Source organism: Lynx rufus, unplaced genomic scaffold (genome assembly GCF_022079265.1).
Source record: "Lynx rufus isolate CCGP_SWC_20201006 ecotype Redwood Valley unplaced genomic scaffold, mLynRuf1.p SCAF_7, whole genome shotgun sequence".
NCBI classification, from domain to species: domain Eukaryota; kingdom Metazoa; phylum Chordata; class Mammalia; order Carnivora; family Felidae; genus Lynx; species Lynx rufus.
The window spans coordinates 132,093,437-132,119,843 of NW_025814889.1; the positions used below are offsets into that span (position 1 = coordinate 132,093,437).

The following is a 26,407-nucleotide window of genomic DNA, read 5'->3' on the forward strand; positions in this document are numbered from 1 at the left end:
TGACATCATTTCATACTTCCTTTAATCCCTCACAGCACCATTGAGCAATTAAGAACTGTATTTGAATTTACTACACAGTAAATGCCTATATATGAAAGCAGTATATATAATGGTTAAAAGTAACACTGGTTCAAACTCAAGTTCAGCCATTTAATAGCTGTTTTGGCTAGGGGCGCCTGGGTGGCTCAGCTGGTTGAATGTCAGACTTCAGTTCAGGTCAGGATCTCGCAGTCTGCGAGTTTGAGCCCGACATCGGGCTCCCCACTGATAGTGAGGAGTCAGCTTGGGTTTCTCTCTCTCCCCCCCTTTCTCTGCCCCTCCCCAACTTGCGCATGCTCTCTCTCAAAATAAATAAAAAATAGCTATTTGGACTAGTCATTTAATTGCACTGTTAAAATTTATCAGTAAGAAAGTATCACTTTCAGATATGGAGGATGGACTTGAGAATGAAATCTGAAAACACATGCAAAGCACAGTGCCTGAAACACAGTCATCAATAAATTATAGTTAATTTTATAATTATAAACACACTTACAATTGGGCCGTCTCCCCTTTCCAAGTATGGCTGGTGGTTAATATGAACAATTGCAGGCAGCAAATACTGGGGGGGGGGGGGGGAAAGAATGACAGTCTTATTCCAAAACTAAGCCATTATCTTAAATTATCACAGTAACTGATAATGCCTAATCACAAAAATGAAAACAGAACTCACAACTGTTAAACACACATGCAATGTAAATTTGAACACAAAATACTTGCACATATCTCACATAACTAAGAAAGCTGAAATATTACCTATACCATCTGAATCAGAACTTTTTAAGAATTAAGAATTAATGGGATAATCAGAATAGCAAAATAAGTCACCACAATATTAACCTTCCCCTCCTGGTGGTACGTACCGCCAATGTCTTCCCAGACCCAGTCTGCGCAATGCCCACCATATCTCGGCCACTGAGAGCCAACGGAAATCCCTGGCACTGAATCGGAGTTGGTTCTGTGAAGTGTTGATCCATCAACACATCCATTACATATTCTGTAAGAGAACAACCGTCACCACTTTTAGATAAAAAACTAAGAACACAGCCAAGAGAATTCTAAAAAACTGTTCAACTCATCAAAGAAAAGATTTACCCGGCTTTACATCCCTCCAAGGAAAGTGCTGTTTCTTTCTTTAGTTACTGAATCTCTGACCCGATGACGACTACCTCTCTGAATGCTGCTGCTAGATATATCTACCCTTCCCCTCAATACTTAAAAAAAAATTTTTTAATGTTTATTTTTGAGAGAGAGAGAGAGAGAGAGAGAGCGAGCATGAGTGGGGGAAGGTCAGAGAGAGAGGGACACAGAATCTGAAGCAGGCTCCAGGCTCTGAGCTGTCAGCACAGAGCCCAACGAGGGCTCGAACCCATGAACTGCATGATCATGGCCAGAGCCAAAGTCAGCCGGTCAACCAACTGAGCCACCCAGGCGCCCCCCCCTTTAATACTTTAAAAACCACTGCCCTAAGGTATAGAGTGGGCACATGGCTGTCAGTCATGTATTGTCTGCCAAGTCATATCCAGCTAGAAAGCAATTTCATTCTACTTTCTGAAAGAAGGAGACAAAAGTTCTAGGGGAAGATGAAATAAATAAATAAATGGATAAGCATAAAAAAAAAATCTCTTATTCAATTAACACAGCATTTACTTCCAAGCCTTGAAATTATAAAACAAAACATTTATCATCACCTTTGTGAAGGGTTTCTATTTGCCTCTTCAACAAAATCCTGAGCCCGAATGAAAACCTTTGAACAACCCATTACCCATGTTTATGGTTCAATAAAAACTAACAAGTAAAATCCTGGATTAAAGAACACTTACGTGGGAAGTTAGCGTGATGGAAGGCAAACACAGGTTTAGGACAAACATCCCCCCCTCTCACTGTAATTTCTTTCTTTCGGCGTAGTTCATCAACCTCATACTATGGAAGAAAACAAAGTAAAACAAGTAAGTGAACAAAGTTATTCTAAACATGCAAAACTTTACTTGCCAATCAAGCTCAACAATTATCATCCATTCCACGATTACACTGGAAAATATATCTAACACTTCTAACAGCTCTTTCACATACATTCAACGTCACCCAATTTGTAAGGATCCTCCCAACTTTGTGAGTCCATGAAGTGATAATGGTTAAGAGTCCCATTTTCCCCATGAGAAAACGAGACACTTCAAAATATTAAGTAACGTGCCCAAGGTCAGAAGTAGGAAGGAGAAACAGTGGAACTTGGAACCAAATGCTCTTTCCATTACACCTTCTTCTGAACAAGTAACCATTTCATGAGTAGAATCCAAAACAATCACAATGAGGTTTAAAAAAGACAAACAGAAGTATATTTATACCAATGTTTTATTTTTTTAATTTATGTTTTCAAGTTTATTGAGACAGCACACACAAGAGTCTAAGTGGGGGGAGGGGCAGAGAGCGAGAATCCCAAGCAGGCTCCATGCTGTCAGCACAGAGCCTGACACGGGGCTTGAACTCACCAATGGTTAAGATCATGACCTGAGGTGAAATCAACAGTCAGACGACTTAACTGACTGAGACAGCCAAGTGCCCCTATATTTATGCCAATGTTTTAATTTTAACTTCAGAGATGAAAAAACATGAACCTCCTATACAGTTAAAATCTCCTACATGACCAATTGGGAGGTATACCAATAAACGAAAACCAAACAAGTAAGAATCTAGGTACCACACTAGAATAAAACAAGTAATAGCAGTGTGAGTTAAGACTGCCTAATATGTCAATTTAGTTCATTACTGTGTATACAAAAAAGGTGAAATAAACCCCCAAAACTTACCGGAGTCAGCCTTGCCACTTCCGGATGCTCTACATAAAAATTCTTCTCAAACTTGGGGAGCTCACTCAAATCCCACTTCTTTTTACGTAAACGCTCCCCAGGATTACCAAATTTCTTCGGGGGAAGGCCACCGCCACCTCTTGCTCCAAATCTAGAAGCACCAAAATTTTTACTTTACTGAGTATTTACTTATGAGGGTGGCACCTTAGGTGCCATAAAAAACAAGCAAAAAACTCTTCTCTTAGGATACTACCAGGCCCCTCCAGGAATGTTTTTCTTACTCAAAGGTATGGAGGAAAAGGGTTCATAAAAATTCCTTTACTAATATTGTTACAGGTATGGTTATGAGGGGTGAAAAATTAAAAACTCTTTTATGTTTACAGATATGTATCATAGGGATTACAACCAGATTCTGGAATCACTGAAAAGGCTTGAATTTTGATTCTACTACTTAAGATGTTGTTTTGAACAATTTAGCTTCTCTGTACCCGTTTCTTATGTAAGTGGAAATACTACTACCACCACCTATTTCAGAGACCGCTATGAAGATGAAACGAACGTGTGAGAAGTATTAAAAAAAAGTATCTGGCATAGTATTCAATCATAGTATTCAAGTTAGCGTAACTGTATTCATTCAACAAAGTTACTGTACCAGGTACTGTTTTAAGCGGTTCCTGGAGATATTAAACTGAATAAAACAGAAATCTCTACTCTCGTATAACAATCAGACACATAGGCAAAGGAAGACATCAGTTTATGTTTAAATTAAAGGCAAGCAGGTGGACAGGTAGAAAGATCCACTTGAAGCAAGTCACCCCATACCTGCAACAGTTTCGTGGACTCCTTATCCATAACTGTGCTAAGTACTCCTGTTGTCTGCTAAGCTAAGGAAAACTACCAGGGCCCCTGTAAGACCAGGAGGCTACTCTTCACCTTTAGTTAATGCTAGTGAATAGCCAGAAATGATTTATGACCTCTCCTTCCTCTTAACTGCCACCTTTACCTTCTCCTCTTTGTTCCCAGGGAAATAGTACTGTTAACTATAAATGTGCCGAAGAAAACACTACTGAGTCTTATTTAAGTTTTTCTTTTTTGTCTTTTTTTATTTAGTAACCTCTATGCCCAACATGGGGCTCGAACTCACAATCCCAAGATCAAGAATCACATGCTCCACTGACTGAGCCAGACAGGAACCCCTTACTTAGGGTTTTAAAAACTCAAACAGATTTAAGGCCAACCTTTGTTTTATCCAATATTCATAACAGACATGTTCAACTGGAATACAAATATGACCACTAGGCCAACTTGCAATGTCCTACTCTTCTTAGACCACAAAGATGATCTTCATTTCTGTATTTCAACCTATTGAAGTGTGGGCCATTGTTTTGAATACAAGTAGTATACACTTACATGATGTTTCCATGCCATTTCTTTACCTCCCAAAATACTATACTGAATTTAACTTCCCCTTTCCACTCTAACCCACTCACATCATCTTGCAGATGGTTCCACATCACAACTGACAGGCAGTAGCTGTATTATTTTAAAGGGCTTCAATTTCCTAGAATTCAAAGTGTTCCTAAAACTTAACCAACTAGACAGTTCTCTAAATACAAAGACTGACCCGCAGGATATTTTCTTGGGACCACTGAGTACCTACACTCAACAGGCAGAACTTGACAGATTCCATGTATACTACTGAACTGTTAACAGAAATCAGGAATCAAAACTGAAGCATGTTACAAAGATACATATATCGAAGACATAGGATCAATGACTTCTTCAACTTGCCCTCAGGCCCAAAGGTCAAGAGATCAAAGACCACCTGGGTCAACTTGCCTCCCTATAAAGGAAGCAACAGTTCTAAATAAGTAGGTAAGTCAAGTATTTTGATTGTCAGGTTTGCAAAGAATTATAGTACCAATTTTGAGAGACTATCAGCCTAGTTTATACTATTTTTTGAGACTGTCAGCCTAGTTGATACTATTACTAATTTATGTAGTTCCTAGGTGCTCTTTCAATGCTGCTGCATTCCAATGCTGTCCAGTCCTTAAACTAATGATCTACAAGAGAACTTTGGAAAGTCAGGTTCCTTTAAAGGATTATTCAAAAGAAGAGGTTTTTTCCCCCCGTATCATCCTGACTATTTCGTTCTCCAAGACATACTACTCTATACTACAAATATATTTTGAAACACGGGATTCTTCAAAAATATGCTGCACCTTTATAAAGCTAACCCAAATAAGATAGCCTTTTACTTTCACAGAATTTTTGAGCACATATCCTAATCCCTGACATACCATACTGTTCATTAATGTCTTGATTGCATATTAAGTTTGACTTTGCAATAAATGCAGCTCTTAAGATTCAGCAACATCATGCAAGTTTAAATTTACAATGTATAAAATGTTCAAATAATCCATTGTTCAAACTAACAATCCATTTCAGCTCTGTTAACACTCAGTTAAGAAAAATAGCAATTTAAATTGTAAATGAAATTTCATGGTAAAGGTAGAATTAAGACACAGACATTATGAAAAAGTGTCATTTTGTTGATATGAACCATTTTTAAAGCCTAAAATGTCATCTGATAGTCAATACGGGATAAAGTAGGGATCAGTAATTCACTTTTTCCTCTTTTAAAATAATTTATTTTTATTGTTACAGCATATATACGGTGAAATTAAGTATTAAACCAAACACCCACAGTAAAGAGGACATTATCAGTACCTTGGTAGCTCCCTGTGCCCACTTCAAGTTCACAAACCCCCTAACAACCATCTCAAATTTTGCTTAATAGTTTTGTCATATACGTCTTTATAGCTATTATCCTTTTACCACGATTTTTTTACTTAATGTTTGTGAGTCATCCATGTTGATGTTAAGTTTTCTCTTTTCACTGTTGTGTTGTATTCTACTTGTATAAATACCCACACTTTATCCAGACATACACAGGAGCTGTGTCCACTATTAACATGAACAATGCTGGTATAAACGTTTTTGTATACAAATGCTGGGGAAGGTGTACAAGGTTTCTCTGCATTTGAATGTCTACAGTATAAAGCTTAAGAGGGGAATTACTTGGTCATTTTCAAATTTCCTAGCTAACCTCAAATTCCCTTTCCTAAATGGTTGCACAGAAACTCACTCACTTCTAAATTTAGCTATACTGTGAAACACTAAGCAAACATTCCACTTCTAGCCCTCCAAATTTAACACTAAGATCAAATATTTTCCTTCCTAACAAAGCATAAATAATCTTTTATTTTGCAACTCAAATGATAACTGAAGTGCTTGTGACTAGTACGTCTGGGACGTGTGTATCTGAACCACAAAAAACAAAAATGTTTGAAGAAAACATCAAGTAACAGAACACCCTACTACAAAGAGACAATTTCACATGGTATCTTAATTCCAGAGAACAATGCAAAGTAAAGGCAAGCGTTATGCCCATCTTCAGTTGAGAAAACAGGCTCACAAAGGTCCAGGATCTTGCCCAAGGTCACATATATGTTAATAAGTGGCGTTCCATTACTTTTTATCCAGAGGTTAAGACTTTTATTACATAAAAGTAACAGCAGAAACCAACACGGAGCTCTTAAGCAACTTCTTCTTTTTACGGATTTTAAGTTGAATCTCAGTATCTGCGAAGACGTCGGGCCTAATCTTATTAACTTTCAACCCAGGAACCGTGGCATTACCCCACCAAAAACTTTCTGGCTAGGCCGCGAAGCTAATACCCGACACCAAGCGGAGAGAAAGAGACCGAAACACGGGGGGGGGGGGGGGGGGGAGGAGGAGGGACCCTAAACTCACGATTAAAAAAAAAAAAACCCCTCCCTCCTCAAACAAGATCAATTAGATCGCTAGCAATTCCACTGCTTTACTGTCCAATGTGCTTCCTTCGAATTACCTGAAATACGACTAAAGGTGATTTAAAAATACGTTTAAAACGAGAAGTCAGCCTTAGGGTCTCTAGTTAGTTTCCGACCAGGTTTCCAGCTCCATTAACAGTGATCTCTGGCGGCCGACAACATAAGGGAAGCCATTTGGCGTCAAGATTTTCCCAGGCCGAACTCGGAGACCTCCTCCTCCTCTTCTCAGCAAGAACATCCGTGGTTTCACAGATGAGCGCTGAGGCCTGGAGATCAAATGACTTGACCAAATTGGCCGGGCTCGAAATGCCGGGCGGCGAGGCGAGGCCGGGCCGGGTCTGCGGCGCTGGGGCGGCCGCTGCCGCTCCCCGCCACGACGGCGGTCCGCAGAGGAGGGGCCGGGGCGTCGCCAGGCCGCCGCCCCCCGCCGGCTCACCCGCGATCCCGGGGCGCAGGCCCACCCGCAGACCCGCGCCCCACACCGCCATTAAGTCCCCGGTCGCCTCGCCTCCCGGAGTCGGGAGCGTCGCTCCCGGGCCCGCCGTCCGCTCCAGGTCTCCCGCTGGGCCGGAGGCTGCGGTCTCCTCAGGAAACAACCTTCCCCCTCCCCCCCCGGCCCACGCACACGCGAGGCCTTCCCTCTCCCCCTCCCCCCTTACCCTCCACGGTCACGGTCCCGGTCCCGGTCCCCAAAGCCGCCTCCGCGCATGGTCCCAAACGGATAGAGATCTGGGAGCGGGGCACGGATGGCCGGGCTCGGGAGGGCCTGCGGCTCCGGTCTGGTGACGACCGATGGCGGCGGCGCCTCCGCTGTTGGGGCGGCGGCAGGCGCGGCGCTCTCTCGCTCCGACGCGCTGTCTCCCGTCGCAGACGCCACCGTCGCCGCCTCTCTCGTCGGAGACGGGAGCAAAACACAGAGAATCGGGGTTATAAAAACAGCGGGTAGGTTTGGCTACGCTCAAACCCGGCAGTGCCGCGGTCTAGGCGTCTCCTTCCTTCCCAGCGACTGCACAAAATGGCGGCCGGCGCTGAGACTGCTCCAGCTTAACGCTACGTACGTCGGAGACGATACGTAAACAGCGTCTTGGAATGGCCCGAGGGCTTCGCGGAGTCCTAAGGGTATTCTTGGAAGCACTTTACGTCAGTTGCGCAGACAAGCCCGTTTTGCGTTCAGTAGAAGAAAAAGAAAGTACGAAGCGGGCGTAGAGTTCTCGCGCCACCTGAACTAGAACGTGGGGTGGGGTGAGGGGAAGAGCCTCCGGTGCGACGTAACATTCTTTGCGTCGTTAGCCGGCCCACTATTGCGGAGATGCGCAGTGTGCGTAACGCATTCTGTTTGGAGAATAGAGGATTTTGCCGTGCTCCGAACGCGGGACGGTCTCTCGTCCTCCTTGTGCAAGTTGCTTTGCGGAGACAATAACTGTCCTCCATATTGCAGTCGCCAGGTGTCAGGGCCTTCAGGCACCTTAAGCCCAGGAGGGTCTTCAGGGTCCCTGGCCGGCGCTCCTAAACAGCGCTGCCGGCTCCCTGGCCCCGCCGGCCTGGGCCTGCCGTCACGGGCCGCGCGCCTCGGCGCCATTTTCTTTCGGTTGCCTCTGGCTGCGCCGTCGCCGGCAGCCATGATGGATGCGCCTCGTCCGTTCTTCCGGGAGGTGATCAGTCGACGACGTCTCAGTTGGGTTCAAGTCCTCTCCACTACGCCCGGTCCGCACCGAAGTGCTGTTTCTGAGCCGAATGTTCCCGCTGTCCCCGGCTGAGCACAGTCGGCTAGCAACGAACCAAAACGTGGGTGGGGTCCCTGTTGAGATAGACGCCGGGGTCCCTTGGCCGCCGTTCATCTCGGCGCGGCCTCCGGAGGCCCTCGGGAGACCCTTGGCGCTCTCCGGAGACGAAAAGGCTCAAAAGCTGTGGCCTGTAGACACGGAAGAGGTGAAGGCATAAGCACGTGTTTCTAACCAGGCCGGACGGCGTTCCTCTCCCTCAATTCCTTCTAAGCTGGCGTCCAGCCTCCTGCTTGCTTCTCTCCCAGACTGAACGTCAGTCTCCCAAGCAAGGCCGGATGGTGTCGCAGAATCGTCAAGCAGCTAGGGCCCTCCGAACAGCTCATCTGTCGTCTCTTTTGTTTCTTTCTACAGATGGGAGATTTGAGGTCCCTCGCTGTGGGGCTGAGTGTTGTCTCCTACTCTGTTGAGAATGTTTCCCAAATTCCTATAAAAGCATAGGGAGAGGAGCTTTGGTGACGAGCCGTTCAGGTGTCTCTGGGACCATGGACGCGAATGGGCAGTGGGAATCACTGGACAAGTGTCGAACGCCTAATGGGCCAAGCACTGTGCTAGGCCCTGGGGTTAGAGCAGTGAACTTACGGGTTCCTGCACTCATGGAGTTTATACTCTAGTGGGGGAGAGGAGACAAATGTTAGGTTAAGTATCGCCAACTAAAACAGAAAAAAGAGGAAGGGCATAGTACTTGTGTGCCTGTGGGAGAGGGGAATGTGTAGGTGTCATAACGTTACTTGCCTAGAATGCCCTGGGGAAGGCCTCCCTAAGTAAGTGACATTTAAGCAGAGAACTACAGGGAAGGAACATGTGCAAAGGCCCTGAGGCAGAATGTGGCCCGGCGTATTTTGAGGAGGAAGAAAGAGAGAGGGCCAGATTGTGAGCTTTATCTTTTCCTTTTGGTAAAATGGAAATCTCCGGAAAGTTTTCAGCCGAGTGACGTAATGAAAGGACCCCTATGATGACAGTGTAGAGAAAAAATTGAGAGTGGGCTAGTGCAGCAGCAAGCAGGTTAATTAGGAGGTTGGTGCAGTAGTCCAGGCAAGAGATGATGGGCTTGGTGCAGGTTAATAGCACTGGGTGAAAGAGGAATGGTCTGGAAGTTTAGCCAGTGATTTGCTAATGGGTGGGATATGAAATAAAAAAGACTCAAGGATAAATCTTGTAGGAGTGGCACAACGGTCAAGCTCCCGTGATTTAGAACGTATGGGCACTGAAGGAATAATTTGGACTAGTTTGCCTATTTATCATGTATGCTAAGTAATTAAATCTGAGGCTCTCCATATAACAATCTATAAAGTAAGGTAGCTCCACTGAAACCCTCCCTACATTTTGCTGAGGAGAAATAATCTGTATTTTGCTACGAGATCAGGTCCTTGTCTGACAGCATCTCATAGCTCCTCTGTCTTTATAAAACTTTTCACGGCATGCAATTATATATTTACGTCATTATTTGATGAATACCACGTCCAAAAAAAGTGAACTTTTAGTCTTCCTATGTCAGACAAGTTTTTGATTATAAAGTGAATCCACAGTATGCATTTCTCATTCTTGATACATGTCTGTTTTCTTACCAAAGATGGTTGAAGCTTATTAAATTTTTTCTAAACACAGAGAAAGATTTTTATTAAGTAGAGCGGTCAGAGAACCTAGGAATTTCATCACTAACAGCCACGACTGTTGAGAAAAAGGAAATGTGCTTTGCTCAATTCATCTCTATTTGAAAACCTAAGCACTTACTGTATGATCCAGCAAGTGCCCCTTGGTATCACCTGTAAGATTTGAAACTTCAGTCCGCACAAAAATTTGCACACGGGGGGCTATAGCGGCTTTATTCACAGTTGCCAAAACTTGGAAGCAACCCCGATGTCCTTCAGTAGGTGAACAGATAAACTGTGGTACATCAGGGGAATGGAATATTATTCAGCACCAGAAAGAAATGCACTATCCAGACACGAAAAGACCTTGAGAAATCGTAATTGTGTATTTCTAAGTGAAAGAAGCCAATCTAAAAAGGTTACATACTGTATGATTCTAACTGCATGACCTTTTGGAAAAGGCAAAACAATGGAGATAGTAAACAGATCAGTGATTGTATCAGGGGATACCGGTGGGGGGGGGGCGGAAGAATAAGTAGATGGGAGTACAGAGGAATTTTAGGACAGTGAAACTATTCTGTATGGTACCATGATGGTGTGAATACGTATTATTATACATTTATCGAAACCCAGAGAATGTACAACATTAAGAATGAACCATAATGTAAACTACAGACTTGGGGTGATGACGATACATCAACGTAAGTTCATCAATTGTAACGAATGTGGAGAGGGTTGATAATTGCCAGGGGCTCTATGTGTAGGACAGGAGGTAGATAGGAACTCTCTGTACCTTCCTCTCAATTTTGTTGTAATTCTAAAACTTCCCTAAAAATATAAACCCTTAAAAAAAAAAAAAACAAAACCCTGAGAACCGACAACCGTGGAATGCTTATGCTCACCATATCCTAGGTATGTGCTATGAGCTGTTACTTTATTTTATTTTATTCTCCTCTGTAAACGAGGTAACAGTACCTCATAGGATTTTAGAGCCAATGAAAATCCCATTCAGAGTGGCGTTGCCTGTTATCATCTCTCAGAAGAGGTCACTTTCTCAGAATCAAGGGAAATACCACTTTCTCAGAAAAAAAGCTGAGGCTTAGGAAGATTCAGTCACTCAGCCAAGGTCACAGAGCCATTGGCATAGCTGGGACTCAAACCTAGGTGCTCGGAGGTTTTCACATAGGACTAGTGACAGTTTGGGCCAGAGAATTTGTGGGGGGGGGGGGGTTGTCTCATGCAGTGTAAGCTGTTTAGCAGCATTCCTCAACTCCACCCACTACAGGCCCATGGAATCTCCCCCCTCCTCCAAGTTGTGACAACAAAATGTCTCCTCGGGAACATTGAGAATGACTCCAATTGGGAACCACTGTTTTAGGACCCCTATGCTACACTCCCTCCCTGCGGGATCCGGGGATGATCATTCTCTTTCAATTGTCAAGTTTTCCTGCAAATTTCGTTTGCCTTCTGCACTCCATGTGCCAATACCAATGCCATTTTCAATTTTATCTGTTTTATTGTTATTACAGCAGTAAAATTTATATTCAAAACCCAATTTCCAACCACGAAGAGAGTTGTTCCTCTTGTTTAGATTGAAAGCCACAGGTTTTTGTTTTTAAGCTACTTTTACTATCAACCACCTATGCTAAGTTCTATACATACATTCTCTCTTCTCAGTGATACAACTCTGCAATTTGGGTCATTAAACTCACCCAGAGGTGAAATGCAGTTGCGCTGCTTTCTGTCTTGGTAGGACTGACGTTAGTTTTTTGCTAGCTTGGTTCATTGTACGTTAGATATAAGAAGTTGAGAATACGGACATACTTAAGTCAACAAAGGTAACTTAAAGAAGTTGCCTTTAAACTATGGTATGTGAGGGACACACTGAAACAGAGTTTTTAGGAAATCTGTTTCCAAAGCATGAACTTTCATATATACTTTTCTCTAAAATTGGTAAAACTGAGAAATATATTTAAAATGTCACCCTCCTATTTTACAAACAAAAAGTATTTCTCTTCTATCCAAAATCTCACTATGAGGGCGCCTGGGTGGCTCAGTCAGTTAAGCATCTGACGTAGGCTCAAGTCATGGTTTTGCAGTTAGTAGGTTCAAGCCCTGTGTCGGATTCTGTGCGGACAGCTCAGAGCCTGGAGCCTGCTTCAAATTCTATGTCTCCAACTCTCTCTGCCCCTCCCCTGCTCGTGCTCTGTCTCTCTCTGTCTTTCAAAAATAAACTTTGGGGCACCTGGGTGGCTCAGTCGGTTGAACATCCGACTTCGGCTCAGGTCATGATCTCACGGTTCGCGAATTCGGAGCCGCCGCGTCGGGCTCTGTGCTGATAGCTCAGGGCCTGGAGCCTGTTTCGGATTCTGTACCTCCCTCTCTCTCTGCTCCTTCCCTGCTCACACTCTGTCTCTCTCTCTCAAAGATTAAAAATAAACATTAAAAAATTTTTTTTAAAATCTCACTATGGACTTTGCTATGCATGTAAAACCTCAGAGGTGCTGAGTACAGGGACAATTAGGAATGATAATATTGAAGTGAGAAAAGTAAATGATTCTAATGACTTGGTAACACATCCTTTTGCAAAGAGAATTCCAGTTCTTTGCTTTCAACAAATGGAAAGGGGACCACGTAGAATTTTCAGCCAATAGATTGTTAAAAATAATTTAAGATAGATTACTAGATTTTTGGCATATAACTTGAAAGATTAAAGAACTGAGTGACATTACTATAACAAAATTCTTTCCATTCCCACCTACTAAATTATGTGATCAAAGAATCTCAGCACTTACAGCTATAAAAAATTTTAAAAAAGCCAAAAGTAATACTATTCCATGGATACAGGATCTTTTTTTCTTAATCTGCCTCCATCTTGTTTTTAAAAGATACATTCCCAGGACACTCGGCTGGCTCAGTAGGAAGAGCATGCAACTCTTGATCTCAGGGTTGTGAGTTCAAGCCCCATGTTGGGTATAGAGATTACTTAAATAAGTAAACTTTTTTAAAAAGTTAAAAAAAAAAGATAAATTCCCAATAAAAAATGTACTATGTTTAATAGTTATTAAGAGGTTTAATGTATTTATGATGCTTTGTTTAATTGTGTTCTAATAATTATAATGATAACTTAATCCAGAAGAAATTTTAATATGTAGAGCCTTAGAATCCTAGGGAATGAGAAAAAAAAATTAATATTTGTGCCACAATTCTGGGTGACAGAGAAATAAAATTAAATGATGAATAAGGTATTGGATATAAAAACATGGGATAGGGGCGCCTGGGTGGCTCAGTCGGTTAAGCGTCCGACTTCGGCTCAGGTCACGATCTCGCGGTATGTGAGTTCGAGCCCCACGTCGGGCTCTGTGCTGACTGCTCAGAGCCTGGAGCCTGTTTCAGATTCTGTGTCTCCCTCTCTCTCTGAGCCTCCCCCGTTCATGCTCTGTCTCTCTCTGTCTCAAAAGTAAATAAACGTTAAAAAAAAAAAAATTAAAAAAAAAAAAACATGGGATAGAATTCTGGAAAGGAAATAAGAGTTCAAAGAAGAAAGAAAACCATATAAAATGTCCAACTCTTAAGAACTTAGTCATATATTTTTATTTTTTTTAAGATTTAAAAAATTTTTAATCTCTACACTCAGCGTGGGGCTTGAACCAACAACCCCGAGGTCAAGAGTCTAAATGCTCTACCAATTTAGCCATTCCCTCCTATTCATGTATTTTTAAAGGGAGATGCTGGGTATCAAACTGCTATGGTATTTAAATTACACCGGGACACATTTAAAAGAGTGATGTGACAGTTTCATTTTAAAATGTCAATATTTGGGGTGCCTTGTGGCTCAGTTGGTTAAGCATCCAACTCTTGATTTCGACTCAGATCGTGACTCATGGTTCATGAATTCAAGCCCCACGTGGGGCTCTATGCTGACAGCAAGGAGCATGCTTGGGATTCTCTCCGTGCCTCCCTCACTCACGTGCGCTCTCTCTCTCTCAAAAATAGATAAACTTAAAAAAAATAATTTTTTAATGTCAATGCTTTGGGGAAGGGATAAAATAAAATTTTTAAAAATTAAAAAATAAAATAAAGTGTCAATACTTCACCATATCATAAATTTCATCCTTTAAAACAATTTAAACCTACAATGAAGAAGTTTAGGTGTCAGCATATATTCTGTTTTCAGAATTTTCTTAGGGTCCTATTTGAAGACTGCTATTCCAAAAAGGTGAACCCAGACCAGGTGGCCATGCTCCATCTAGAACGGGTGCTTCACCATCCAGCTAATTGTTGCTAGGCAGAAATTTAGGCCGAGAGGTGTTAATTACGGACTCGAGTTGAATGTGTGTGTTTGTGGCTTCTGTATTAGACATAGGAGAATGGAATCCCACTGTCACTGTTTTTCAACTTCGCTATTCTGTATAAGTCTCTTGCTTAAAAACTTTCCACGGCTCGCCATGGCCTGAAGACCCCGTTTTAGTTCCATAGTCTGACATGGAAGGCCTTCCAAATTCTGGCTCCAACCTCTCACCACCTCCCTGTTCCAGCAAATCTCTATTCTCTAGCCTTTACCCACATTTAAAATATTTATGCTAAAATAAATAAATAAATAAATAAAATATTTATGCTAACGTTTGTGATTTTTGTTAATTCTTGTCTATACATGCGAGTAGAAAAACTCAAGGTCTACTTCTGTCCCCTCCCTGCTTGGAAACTTGGAGAAGTGATCTCCTGTGCTCTGGCATTTGGAGGCATTAATCACCACCTGGAAACATTTTTTCTGTTCTCTTGATAGACAATGGGGGCAGCTGTTGGGTTCCTCCCCTCAAGACAGCATGCAAGCAGGCTGAGGAAGAAGAGAGTTGAGACTATACAGTCAGCGCACTAGGGGTGACATAGACAAGAATTAAAGAGAATGACTCACAAGCCTAGAGATTAACAGTGTTACTTCGTCTTAAAGAGTCTAAATGAGAAAGGGGGTATTATAATTAACAAGGTGTGACAAATACTACACTCGCATACACAAACGCTTGGCACTTATCTTTTGGAATACACAGGATGATACATCCACCCTGCCCTTTCCCTCGGCAAATGTACCTTTCTAATTAGGGTGGGACAAGAAACTTTTTTTTTTTTTTTTTGGTGACAGAAAAAGTTGTTACAGTTCCCCAGCAGCCTTCTAAGTCAAGGGATCCTAGTAGCGGAAGGCTCTTTGTTTTGTGAATATAAATGAATTTAAAGACAGGGTTAAATGATGTGTATGGGAGCGCAAAATCTGAGAAGCCAGAGAAGGTAAAAAAGTTTTGCATGGGGAAGTGGGAGAGGAGGCAGTAAGGCAATGGCTTCACCTTCAGTAAAATTGGTAATGTTCTCTAGTGCTCAGCAGAGGGTGTTTGTTTAACGGAGGTGCCATTAAAATGCCATGGAGTGCTGAGTTCCTCTTCAAGATGGATACTGGTTGAGAGCAGAGACGGTCAGTGTTTTCGAAGCCACAAAGGAGGTAACTAATTGGTTCTCAGTCCAGAGAAAGTTCCGAGATGTTCCAGTAGATTGTAAAGCACTGGGAGCTAATTTTCTTTAGATTCCGGTTCCCCGAATTCTCTGTTGCTCCTCACTCCTATAGCCCCTGTCTCCCCCGCCCCCTCGCCGCCCCATGTCCCCTGTTGCAAAGGTTGCGGCCAATCCCGGGGTTTTCAGCAGTTGGGAGTCTCGGTATGGCTGACGTTACTGGCTCTTCTGTGCATGCTAGCAATAGAAAACAACTGTCACAGGCTTGGACTGACCACAGACTGAGTGACCAAGGTGATTTCCATGGTACCTTCTTGGCTCTGGAGAAGCATAAAACTGACCCAAGCAAATTTCTGGGTCACTCTGGCCAAGAACCATCTGCCATGTCACAGCTGGGCCCCAATCTCCGAGCTCTCCTGGGTGTGGCTCAAGGGTTCCAGATCAGACCTGCCAGAGCTGTGTGACTAGCACCACTGGTGCCTGGGAGGCCCTGACAGTCTCGGAACCCGCAGCAGGGCCTTATCTTTGCTGGGGAAGACAAACCTGAAGAACCAGTGACTGGCAATCTTGGTTTACTTTTGACAATCATAGAGAGGAAAAGTCAGCCTTCATACCCTGGAGGGGAGGGAGTAGGTATATGTTAAAGCAGCCGAGCAGGAGTTAGAGGAATGAGTTCATGTGTTTAAATAGATTCCTCTGTGTCCTCCAGACAGATGTAGGGATGTTGATCAGGTCCAGAGCTGAGGAGAGAATCTGAGAGGAAACTTGGCAATGTCCTGCTGAAGAACAGAATGAAAAGAATTGACCAGAAAGTATATAATTATGTACTTTAATTGTACATTTAGAATTGCGCTTTAGAAATACAATCGTACTTTGGAATTACATAGACAATAATGTGAAGAAAAACAGGCTGGCACCAAAAATCAGAACATAAGGACAAAGAGTGAAAACATCGATGGGTCAGTTAAACACCAACTGGTGTCTCTAAGGCATTATATAATGAGAAGGAAATCTCTGGTGTTTAAATAATTTTGATCACAGGGACAAAATGCAGTTTGCACACACTTGGAGGAAAACCAACTAGCATCAGGGTTATCTCTTAGGGAAGGACTGTGTCAAACAAGGACATCAAGCCTAAACACACACACACACACACACACACACACACACCTTCACACATATACCTACCTGATCTGGGGGTGGTTCAGATCGAATCAAAAGGGAAGACTTTTGCTTTTAAATACATATATAATCCTAGGCATATATGTTTGAGAATTTATGGGGGTACTGCAGCCCTGTTGTTTCCCTAACGGACTCCTGCTCAGAGTAGAGAAGTCAGTGCGAGTAGATTCACATGGCTTTACCTCCTCTACCTATTGGAATTGCTGCAAAGACCAGTTCTTAGATTGGGAAATGAGGGAGTTGACTCCCTGGGCAGTACTTGTGAATTGAATTGGGACTGTAGTGTTCAGGACAGGTTTTTTTGCTCTCTGCCAACAAGGAGTGAAAGTATTTGAGGAAGTGGGTGGAGGGAAGGTTGGCAAAGTAGCCATCCAAGAGCTACCCAAGGCAGAGGGTGCCTTGTCCAGACAACGTGAATGTCCAGGCTGCCTGGCAGGTCTTCGTATCTGCCCCAAACCTGGTCAGGTCAACCCCAGACAAGGCAGTTCCCTCAGTGCGTACTCTCATAGCTACCTGGCCTTTTGCTTTGTAGCTGTTTGCTGTTTGCTTTGTGGTTATTTGGGTGATTTGGGTGATTTTCCCTGCAAGTTCATGCCTCAGAGACTGTCTCGATTAATCATTACTGTATCTGTTGTACTTGGCAACTAACTGGTGTTTCAGTATTGGTGGAATACAAGACAGTATGCTTTGTAACTTAGGGATGCACATATATGTAATGTAAGAATAAAGAAATATATGGGAGTATTTGAAAACAAATTCATAAAAGTGAATAACTCTGTGGGGGAGGAAAGAGATTCAATCCTAGAGGATATTCAGGGGTCTTCCAGTTATATTGGTAATATTTCATTTCACAAAAAATTCATTGCATTATTTTTTATACTTTTTTGTCTCAAGTACTCCATAACATATTTAAAATATACATGCGAATGAATGAATGAGGATAAATGCAGTGGGCCATCAGAGCCCATTAAGAATTTAAGATTTATACCCAAGAAACCTTATTTTGATTCCATGTTCATCAAGCAACCTTAACTTCACTTGAACTTGCTCACGGGAGGCAATGCGTAGTTCAGGTCAATCTTTACATCCGGTCTGCTTGCCATTAAAGTCCATTCTTCCGTATCACAGGCATTCGGGTATACTCTCCTTGGCAGCTTATGTTGCTTAGTCAGACTGAGCCATTTCTTTAGAAATGAATCAATACTGGGGCACTAAACACATTGAAGAGGAAGACTTTGAAGGCCTGCCCCTGAAGCATGAAACATTCACCACTATATAAGACCTCTTGGGAAAATTCCAGCTAGCCTTCCCAGGTCAAAACCCCTTTCTCTGAGCCTACCATCAGACTTACATCGTCTTAAAATGTTATTTAAATATTTAAATCCCGTGTTGCTATTTAACTTTCTAAGAGCTTGTGTCTCATGTTTCTGACCCTATTGTAAGCTCTTGAAGATGAAGTCTCCCTACCTGCAAAGGCCCAACAGAATACCCTGTAGAAGACTGTTATCCTGATGACTTCCAAGGAACTCCAGCTCCTGGCATTCAAGCCCCTGGGCAGTCCCCTCCCACTATGACTCTGGGCTTGGTGCCTGGCTTGCTCTGGCCAATGGGACATTAGCACGCATGAGACGAGCAGAGGTTGGATAAGCACTTGCTCTCTTGAAACCCAGCTCCCAGGTGGAAGCTCTGGCTAGACTACTGAATGATGACAGAGAGAAGTCCTACCCTTTCACCCCTCCATCCCTGCCGAGACCCCAGACATACGGGTGAGGCCATCTTAGACCCTCCAGCCAACCCAGAGCTGAATGCAGCTGTGCAAGTGGGCTGCTTTCTTGCCACTTTATCTAGGTGTTGTCATGCTAGGATGTGAAGGTACAACGGCTGTTGCCATCTTTTGACTATGAGAGGAACTTTTGGAGAACAAACCAGCACTGAGGATGGGAAAGTGAAGAAACAGGAAGAGTGTGAGCCCTTGATGACATGATATAGTTGCTATTAACTTAATATTAGTTACATTAATGAACTTACTAGTTAATTAGTAAGGTCAACTTCTGAAATTTTTATTATATGAAATGGCATATTTCGTCATTGCTTAAGTTCCTTTGAGCTGGGTTTTCTGTTATTTGCAGCTGAAGGCATTCTTTTGTTTGTTTTTTTTTTTTTAAGTAATCTCTACACACAATGTGGGGCTTCAACGCATGACCTTGAGCTCAAGAGTCACATGCTCCACTGAGCCAGCCAAGTGCCCCCGCAGCTGAAGGCATTCTAACTGATACCCTCTTCAACCAGCTCTACCTGTACAAGTAGAAAACAAGTAGACTACTGATCAGTGTGTCTTTGCTGAGAAAGTGAAAGATTTGGTGGTAAAGACTGCTAGTTTGCTTACCCAACAGCCGTTCTCCCCTTCCCCCTTAATTACAGAACTCTAAATTCTAGCTGGGCATATTGCCGTCTAGAACAAAAGACTAGTTCCCTACTTCTTTGTAGGCCGTGTGACTGAGTTCAAGTCAATGACACACAAGCAGAAGTGTTGTGTGGGAGGGCTGCTTCACAGGGGCTGACTCAGCTGGAAGGAACCTTTTTTTTTTTTTTTTCTGCCTTTCATGCTTCTTCCCCCAGCTTGGTTTCTCTGACTAGAGTTCCAAGCACTATCTTAGGCCATAAGGTGACCTTGAGGATGGAAGCCAAGAGCTAGGGTGGTCAAGCAGAAAGACAGAGCCTAATGACAAAGCAGGGGTCCTGAGGAGAAAGTAGAGGCACCATAGCATCTCTGGACTGCCTGGCTTCAGGTTACTTGCCGATGAGAGAAATACAAACCTTGATTTTAAGACACTGCTATCTTTCAGTTTTTCTTTTATATTCAGCCACGTAAAATCTCAACTTTCCTTTTAAACTATTGATGACTGGTTGGGGCGCCTGGGTGGCTCAGTCGGTTAAGCGTCCGACTTCGGCTCAGGTCATGATCTCGCGGTTTGTGAGTTCGAGCCCCGTGTCAGGGTCTGTGCTGACAGCTCGGGAGTCTGGAGCCTGCTTCGGATTCTGTGTCTCCTCCTCTCTCTGTCCCTCCCATGCTCATGTTCTCTCTCTCTCTGTCTCTCAATAAGAAATAAATGTTGGGGCGCCTGGGTGGCTCAGCCGATTAAGTGTCCGACTTCAGCCCAGGTCACGATCTCGCGGTCCGTGAGTTCGAGCCCCGCGTCGGGCTCTGGGCTGATGGCTCAGAGCCTGGAGCCTGCTTCCAGTTCTGTGTCTCCCTCTCTCTCTGCCCTTCCCCCGTTCATGCTCTGTCTCTCTCTGTCTCAAAAATAAATAAACGTTTAAAAAATTTAAATAAATAAATAAATAAATAAAACGTTAAAAAAAAATTTAAAAAAAAAGAAATGTTAAAAAAAATTAAACCATTAAAGACCGGTATAGAGGAGGAATCTCTCATCTGAGTGTTAAGCAAGCCTCTCCTGGCTTCTTTTTTCTCCATTCCCCAGAAGCAGCATTTGGGAGTCACTTTCTCTGTGCCTTGGTTGGAATTCTAGGTTGCAAGTAGTATAGTCCAACTCTGGCTAACTGAAACAAAGGAAAATTTGTCAGAAGGACATTAGGAGTCACTGAATTGGCAGGAGGCTGGAAAACCACCCTGGGAATGGACGGGAGTCTGAGCGACACTGCAGTTTAGGTTTCAGAAACCTGCAGTCTAGCAGCAGGAACAGACTGCCAGGTCACTGCCACTGCTGCTGGCTCTGCCGCCCTGCTGTCACTGCACGAATGAATAGCTTCTAACCCATGTTTTAATCCTTGCAACTGTCACTCAGTGTCCAATGTCTCAGGATAGACCATATGAATTGGGGAGAGGTAACTCTTTTTAACAATTTTTTTTAAGTTTATTTATTTTGAGAGAGAGAGAGACAGAGGGACAGAGAGACTGTGAGTGGGGGAGGGGCAGAGACAGGGAGACAGAGAATCCCAAGCAGGCTCTGCACTCATAGTGCAGAGCCTGACACAGGGCTCAAACTCATGAACCATGAGATCATGATGAGATCATGACCTGAGCCGAAACCAAGACTTGGATGCTTAACCGACTGAGTCACCCAGGTGCCCTCCCCTTTTGTTAAAAAAAAAATCTTTTTAGGGGAGAGGTAACTCTTTTTTTTTTTTTTTTGAGAGGTAACTCTTTATTTATTTTTTTTTTATATGAAGTTTATTGACAAATTGGTTTCCATACAACACCCAGTGCTCATCCCAAAAGGTGCCCTCCTCAATACCCATCACCCACCCGCCCCTCCCTCCCACCCCCCATCAACCCTCAGTTTGTTCTCAGTTTTTAACAGTCTCTTATGCTTTGGCTCTCTCCCACTCTAACGTCCTTTTTTTTTTTTTTTTTTTTCCTTCCCCTCCCCCATGGGTTCCTGTTAAGTTTCTCAGGATCCACATAAGAGTGAAACCATATGGTATCTGTAAGAGGTAACTCTTTAAAAGAAAACCAGAGTGGGGTACCTGGGTGGCTCAGTCATTAAGCGTCCAACTCTTGGTTTAGGCTCATGTCATGATCTCATGGTTCATGAGTTTGAGCCCCACGTTGGGCTCTGTGCTGACAGCGCAGAGCCTGATTGGGATTCTCTGTCTCCCTTTCTCTCTGCTCCTCCCTGTGTGCTCTCTCTCTCAAAAATAAAGAAGAACTTAAAAAAAAGAAAAGAAAAGAAAACCAGGGTGCTATTATGATGGAGAAATGGAAACTGCACAACCAAAAAAGTATACATATTCACTATATCCAAGTCAGTGTCAGGTGAAGAACACTTGACTGGCTACAGCTTGGTTTCCAAGGTCCCAACCCCTCTTTTCTCCATGAAAGATACCTCTTCTCAGGTGTCTTGTCTACTGGATTCCCTATTTTTGACTTGGCCACCTTATTCTGATCTTCTGGCTTTCTGAACTTGGTTTTTTTTTGCTCTTTAAGGAACAATTGAACAGGAAAGTAAGAAAGGGGTGGCAGAGATACTCTATTTCAACGCCTTCATTTTCTAAGGCCATTTTTATTTTATTTTACTTTTTATTTTTATTTTTTGAGAGAGAGTGCACAGAGGAGGGATGGAGGGAGAAGGAGAAAGAGAATCTTAAGCAGGCTCCACACCCAACGAGGAACACAAGGCAGGGCTCAATCTCATGACTGTTGAGGTCATGACCTGAGCCAAAATCAAGAGTCGGCCAGATGCTTTACCGACTGAGGCACCTAGGGGCCCCTCAACCTCTTCATTTTCTAAATAGATACTAGGTTTCCCCAGATCTTGACTTACATGTTTCTGACTGTAGCCAGTATTGAGTAGAGAATGTGTCTTGTGCATCCTGGGGGGATGGTCATGGAGGGTTTGCAGGGAGGTCATGGAGAAGACCTGAATGCCTATTGACCTGAGAGCTGGACTCAGGTGATCAGAGGCTCCTTGCCCTTCCTCTGTCCTTGGAGTATGGATTTCACTTGTATTTCCCATTTTGCCAAGGACATAGCCTTGAGATAGTGATGTGAAGTTGAGAACACCTGCATGGTATAATACGTAACTGAACCCAGTTAAGGCCTCTACATATACTTTTAAGATTTGGCTGGCAGGGGCAGGGATCCATTTGTCTTACTGCTGCCCAAGACAAGCTTCATATTTAAGCTCCCTTTGCTTACTAAAATGACCACCCACCAACAGAAAGCCCTGCCTCTTTCTTCAATCTCCCCCTGCCTTCCACCTTGGGAACCGATTTCAGATGACCCCCAGGAAGCTCCTGAGGAAGTTACAAGCCATCAGTGGTTGACCCTTGACTGCACCTGATTCTTACTCACTGCTATTATGGGTTTGTGTCCCCCCCTAAAATTCATATATTGAAGTCCTAACCTCAGAATGTGATCTTATTTGGGGATAAGGTCATTATGGATGTAATTAGTTAAACTGAGGTCATACTAGAGTAGGGTGGGCATCTAATCTAACGTGACTGATATCCTTAAAAAGGGCCAATTTGAACACAAAGACACACACACAGTAAGAATGTCATGTGAAGATGAAGGCAGAGATGGGGTGATTCTTCTACAAGCCAAGGAATGCTGAAGATCACCAGGAAACCACCAGAAGCTAGGGAAGAGGCATGGAACAGATTCTCCCTCATGGACCTCAGAAGGAACCAACCTTGACCTTGGACTTCTAGCCTCCAGAACGATGAGACAATAAAATTCTGTTGTTTAAGCTGTCTAGTTTGTAGTACTTTGTTTTGGCAGTCCTGGCAAACAAATACACTAACCTTCCGAGGTAAAAGCCCTAATCTCTATTTGACACTTCCTCGTTCCTGTTCATGATACAAACATAATCTCCTCTCATAGGTCAGAGAACTTTGTCACCTGTGACTCCTGTTTTTTACTGAATCTCACACCAATTCTTAACTACCTTTTGTTTTTTTTCTAAAATGTATTTTTTTAATTTATTTATTTTAGAGAGAGAGAGAATGTGAGCAGGGGAGAGGCAGATGGGGGGGTGGAGAGAGAGAGAGAGAGGGAGAGGGAGAGGGAGAGGGAGAGGGAGAGAGGGAGAGAATCTTAAGCAGGCTCCATGCTCAGTGAGGAGCCCGACATGGGGCTTGATCTCACCATCCTGGAATCATGAGACCTGAGCCGAAATCAAAGAGTCCGACATTCAACCGACTGAGCCACACAGGTGCCCCATTAATTACTTTTGAAATGTCTATTTCACTGCTACCCCTCCAGTCCCATTCTTTATCTCACAATTTTGTTATTATAACTGTTTCCTAATTGTCTCCCTGATGCCAATGTTATTTCCTTTATCCATTTTCCACATCACCATCAGATTAATCCCCCAACTTGCCATGGCCACAACTTCCAACCAGAGCACACCTAAAGCCTTTCCTTTTTTCTGCTATAAAGCTTTCCCGTTCCTCTGCCTGCCTTTGAGTCTCTACCAAAAGCAAATGGAGGTCACTAACTCTCTTGCCATAGCAAACTGCGAATACATAGCCTCCGTCCTCATTTGGTAGTCTTTGTTTTTTGTTTTTGTTTTTTGTTTTTCTACAGAATTAATAATGGAGAGAAAAAGGCATGCTTTTTCTAGTGGGTTTTTTTAATTTCGTGGGATGTAAGCCTAGAGCTGCAAGCAGCTTCTTGGCTACTGTGTGGGGAAAGCCTGTCTGAAAACAATAGCAGCATGGAAATCATCAGAACAGGAAAAGGAGGCAGGAAGAGCAAGTCCTGATGATGCTGTTTGAGATCTTGGCTCCATCTGTGGCCAATGTCAGCACTACTTCTGGACTTTTCAGTTTCATGAGCCAATGTATTCGTGTCTTCCATTTGCCGCCCTGAGTTTCTGTGGCTTGCAACCAAACGAATTCTGACCAATAAAATCTCTTTTTTGAGCTCTTCTGTCCCCCTTAGAATAAGGGGCGAGAGCTGTTTCTATAGTCAGGTGCAGAGGGAGGACTGAAAGCCCTGACAAATTGAACCCTGGCCTAGCAGAATTCCATGGGTGCCACACAATCTGCTGTGCTGTCCCAAAGTTGGGCCCCAAGGTCACAGCTTCTTAATTCACTGTCCTCAGTTCTCAGCTACTGTTCTCCAGAGCAGGACACAAAAGAGTAGCTGGACCCAGAGAGCTTTAGCTACATGCATATTAAAACTAGCCTCTCCACAGAACTATATAGGCTCGGGGCGCCTGGGTGGCGCAGTCGGTTAAGCGTCTGACTCCAGCCAGGTCACGATCTCGCGGTCCGTGAGTTCGAGCCCCGCGTCGGGCTCTGGGCTGATGGCTCAGAGCCTGGAGCCTGTTTCCGATTCTGTGTCTCCCTCTCTCTCTGCCCCTCCCCCGTTCATGCTCTGTCTCTCTCTGTCCCAAAAATAAATAAACGTTGAAAAAAAAAATTAAAAAAAAAAAAAAAAAGAACTATATAGGCTCTTTCTTGTATTAAGCCCTGGTTTCCAAACCCACTACCCACCTCTCGGTAAATTCTCACTGGTGAGGGGGTTACTCAGTTTAACCCAGAAAATTTTTCTGAATTTCCAATCTTGGGACTTTTATTTCCTTTCCTACCAAAAAGGCTCTGGGCTTCTACATAAATTAGTCCATTCCCCTTCCAGGGCTCCATAAACCGTGGTATCTTTAGTTGTTATTCAGTTTTTATCAAGTAACAAAATCTTCCCTTCCCCAGGACAAAAGTATGCATTTATATTTGTATACCAAAAGAAGACATTTGACTTTGCTGAATACAGAAAATCTGCTCCTAGATGACTGTCTCTGCTTATTCAGAGAAGCAGCTTCTGTGGTTTAAAAAAAGTAAAAAAAAAAAAAAAAAAAAAAGCTCTTATTTCCCAGTACACCACTCTGAACAATTTCTGCTTGTCAGGCTGGTCTCTGTTTCCAAATCCCAGCTTCTCTGCCTTTGCACATGCTGTCCCACAGCTTAACCTTTCCTCTCCCATTTTTGCAATCCTATAATCCAAGACCACACTACTGATTAATTATATAATCACTCGCTCTCTCTCATTCTTTCACAACTATTAGTATTTTAACACTAGTATCTTAACTAGTGTTCACATTCTTTGAGGACAGGAATCATACTTTCCTTGTACATCTTTTAGCTCCAAGCATTGGTGAGTGAATGACAATGGATAATCAAATACCTTTTGTAACAAATGGTACTTTCAATACTTGTATTTTCATATGAAGTGATATGAAGTGATGCAACATAAGCTATGAAATAAGCTATGATATGAAGTGATGCAACATAAGCTATGAAATCTTTTTGTGGTCAATAAAGATTGTCATTGTAAATATTGCTAGTATTTTAATTTTTAAATACTTTTAATCATACATTCATTTTGAAAACTACATTTTATTTTTGTGTCACAGAAAAACAATATTTTTTGTACATTTCTAAAATTAGTACTCGGAAATTTTACATGAAATTAACTTTAATATATCTTTTTAATATTTTGAATTCTCTACCCCAAACTTAAAATATAAAACTCATGCACTATTGATTACCCCGAACTATAAAGTTCCTAGTTACCTTCCTCTTTATCTTCCCAATAAAAAATGTTTGTAAAAAATAAAAAATATAAAAAACACGTTTTTTAAAAGTAATTTCAACTTGTCAAAAAGTCAAATGGTTTAAAATTTAGTTTAATATTTCTTTTCTGTTGCTAAAGGTGAATATACAATTTAATGCTGTAAATACAACAAAAACTTTTTTGTGTGTCCTGTAAACATTCCTTCCTTAAATGGTTCCCTCCTTTGGAAGTGTATCTATCTCTGTTAAGTGTTCAAGAGGGAATGGGACATTTTCGAACTCAGGTTTTCCATCTGTTTAGTGTCTCATTTGGACGCTAAAGTGAGGGGATCAGTTATCCCTTCCAGTTTTCAATAGGTTTATATATATTTCAATAGTTTATATATATTCCTGAATTGACATTCAGTGTATAGTTATTACACATCAGAGACTTTTAGCGTAAATGTAAGATTTAAATTTCTTTTGCTGACTTTCCTTTAACAATAACACATGAAAAAAACAAACTCTTACTTCGAGACCTGAAATTTGAGACTGCTTTGCCATTTCTTTAGCTCCTAATAAGCACTAAGAAGCAATTTGCATCAATTCGCCAC

The 26,407-nt window shown here is 42.6% G+C and overlaps 1 protein-coding gene across 2 annotated transcripts in view; it reads right to left on the minus strand.

Annotated features, from left to right (window-relative positions):
• Positions 1 to 7,661, minus strand: part of DDX17 (DEAD-box helicase 17) — a 20,357-nt gene extending 12,696 nt beyond the window's left edge. For both annotated transcript variants that reach the window (XM_047066956.1, XM_047066955.1), the window contains exons 1-5: positions 7,381 to 7,661; positions 2,847 to 2,997; positions 1,863 to 1,962; positions 903 to 1,036; positions 536 to 601 (exon numbers count right to left, since the gene is read on the minus strand). In XM_047066956.1, the coding sequence (XP_046922912.1) occupies positions 536 to 601; positions 903 to 1,036; positions 1,863 to 1,962; positions 2,847 to 2,997; positions 7,381 to 7,430 (501 nt within the window). In that variant the 5' untranslated portion in view covers positions 7,431 to 7,661. The remainder of the gene's footprint in view (positions 1 to 535; positions 602 to 902; positions 1,037 to 1,862; positions 1,963 to 2,846; positions 2,998 to 7,380) is intronic.
• Positions 7,662 to 26,407: the final 18,746 nt, after the last annotated feature.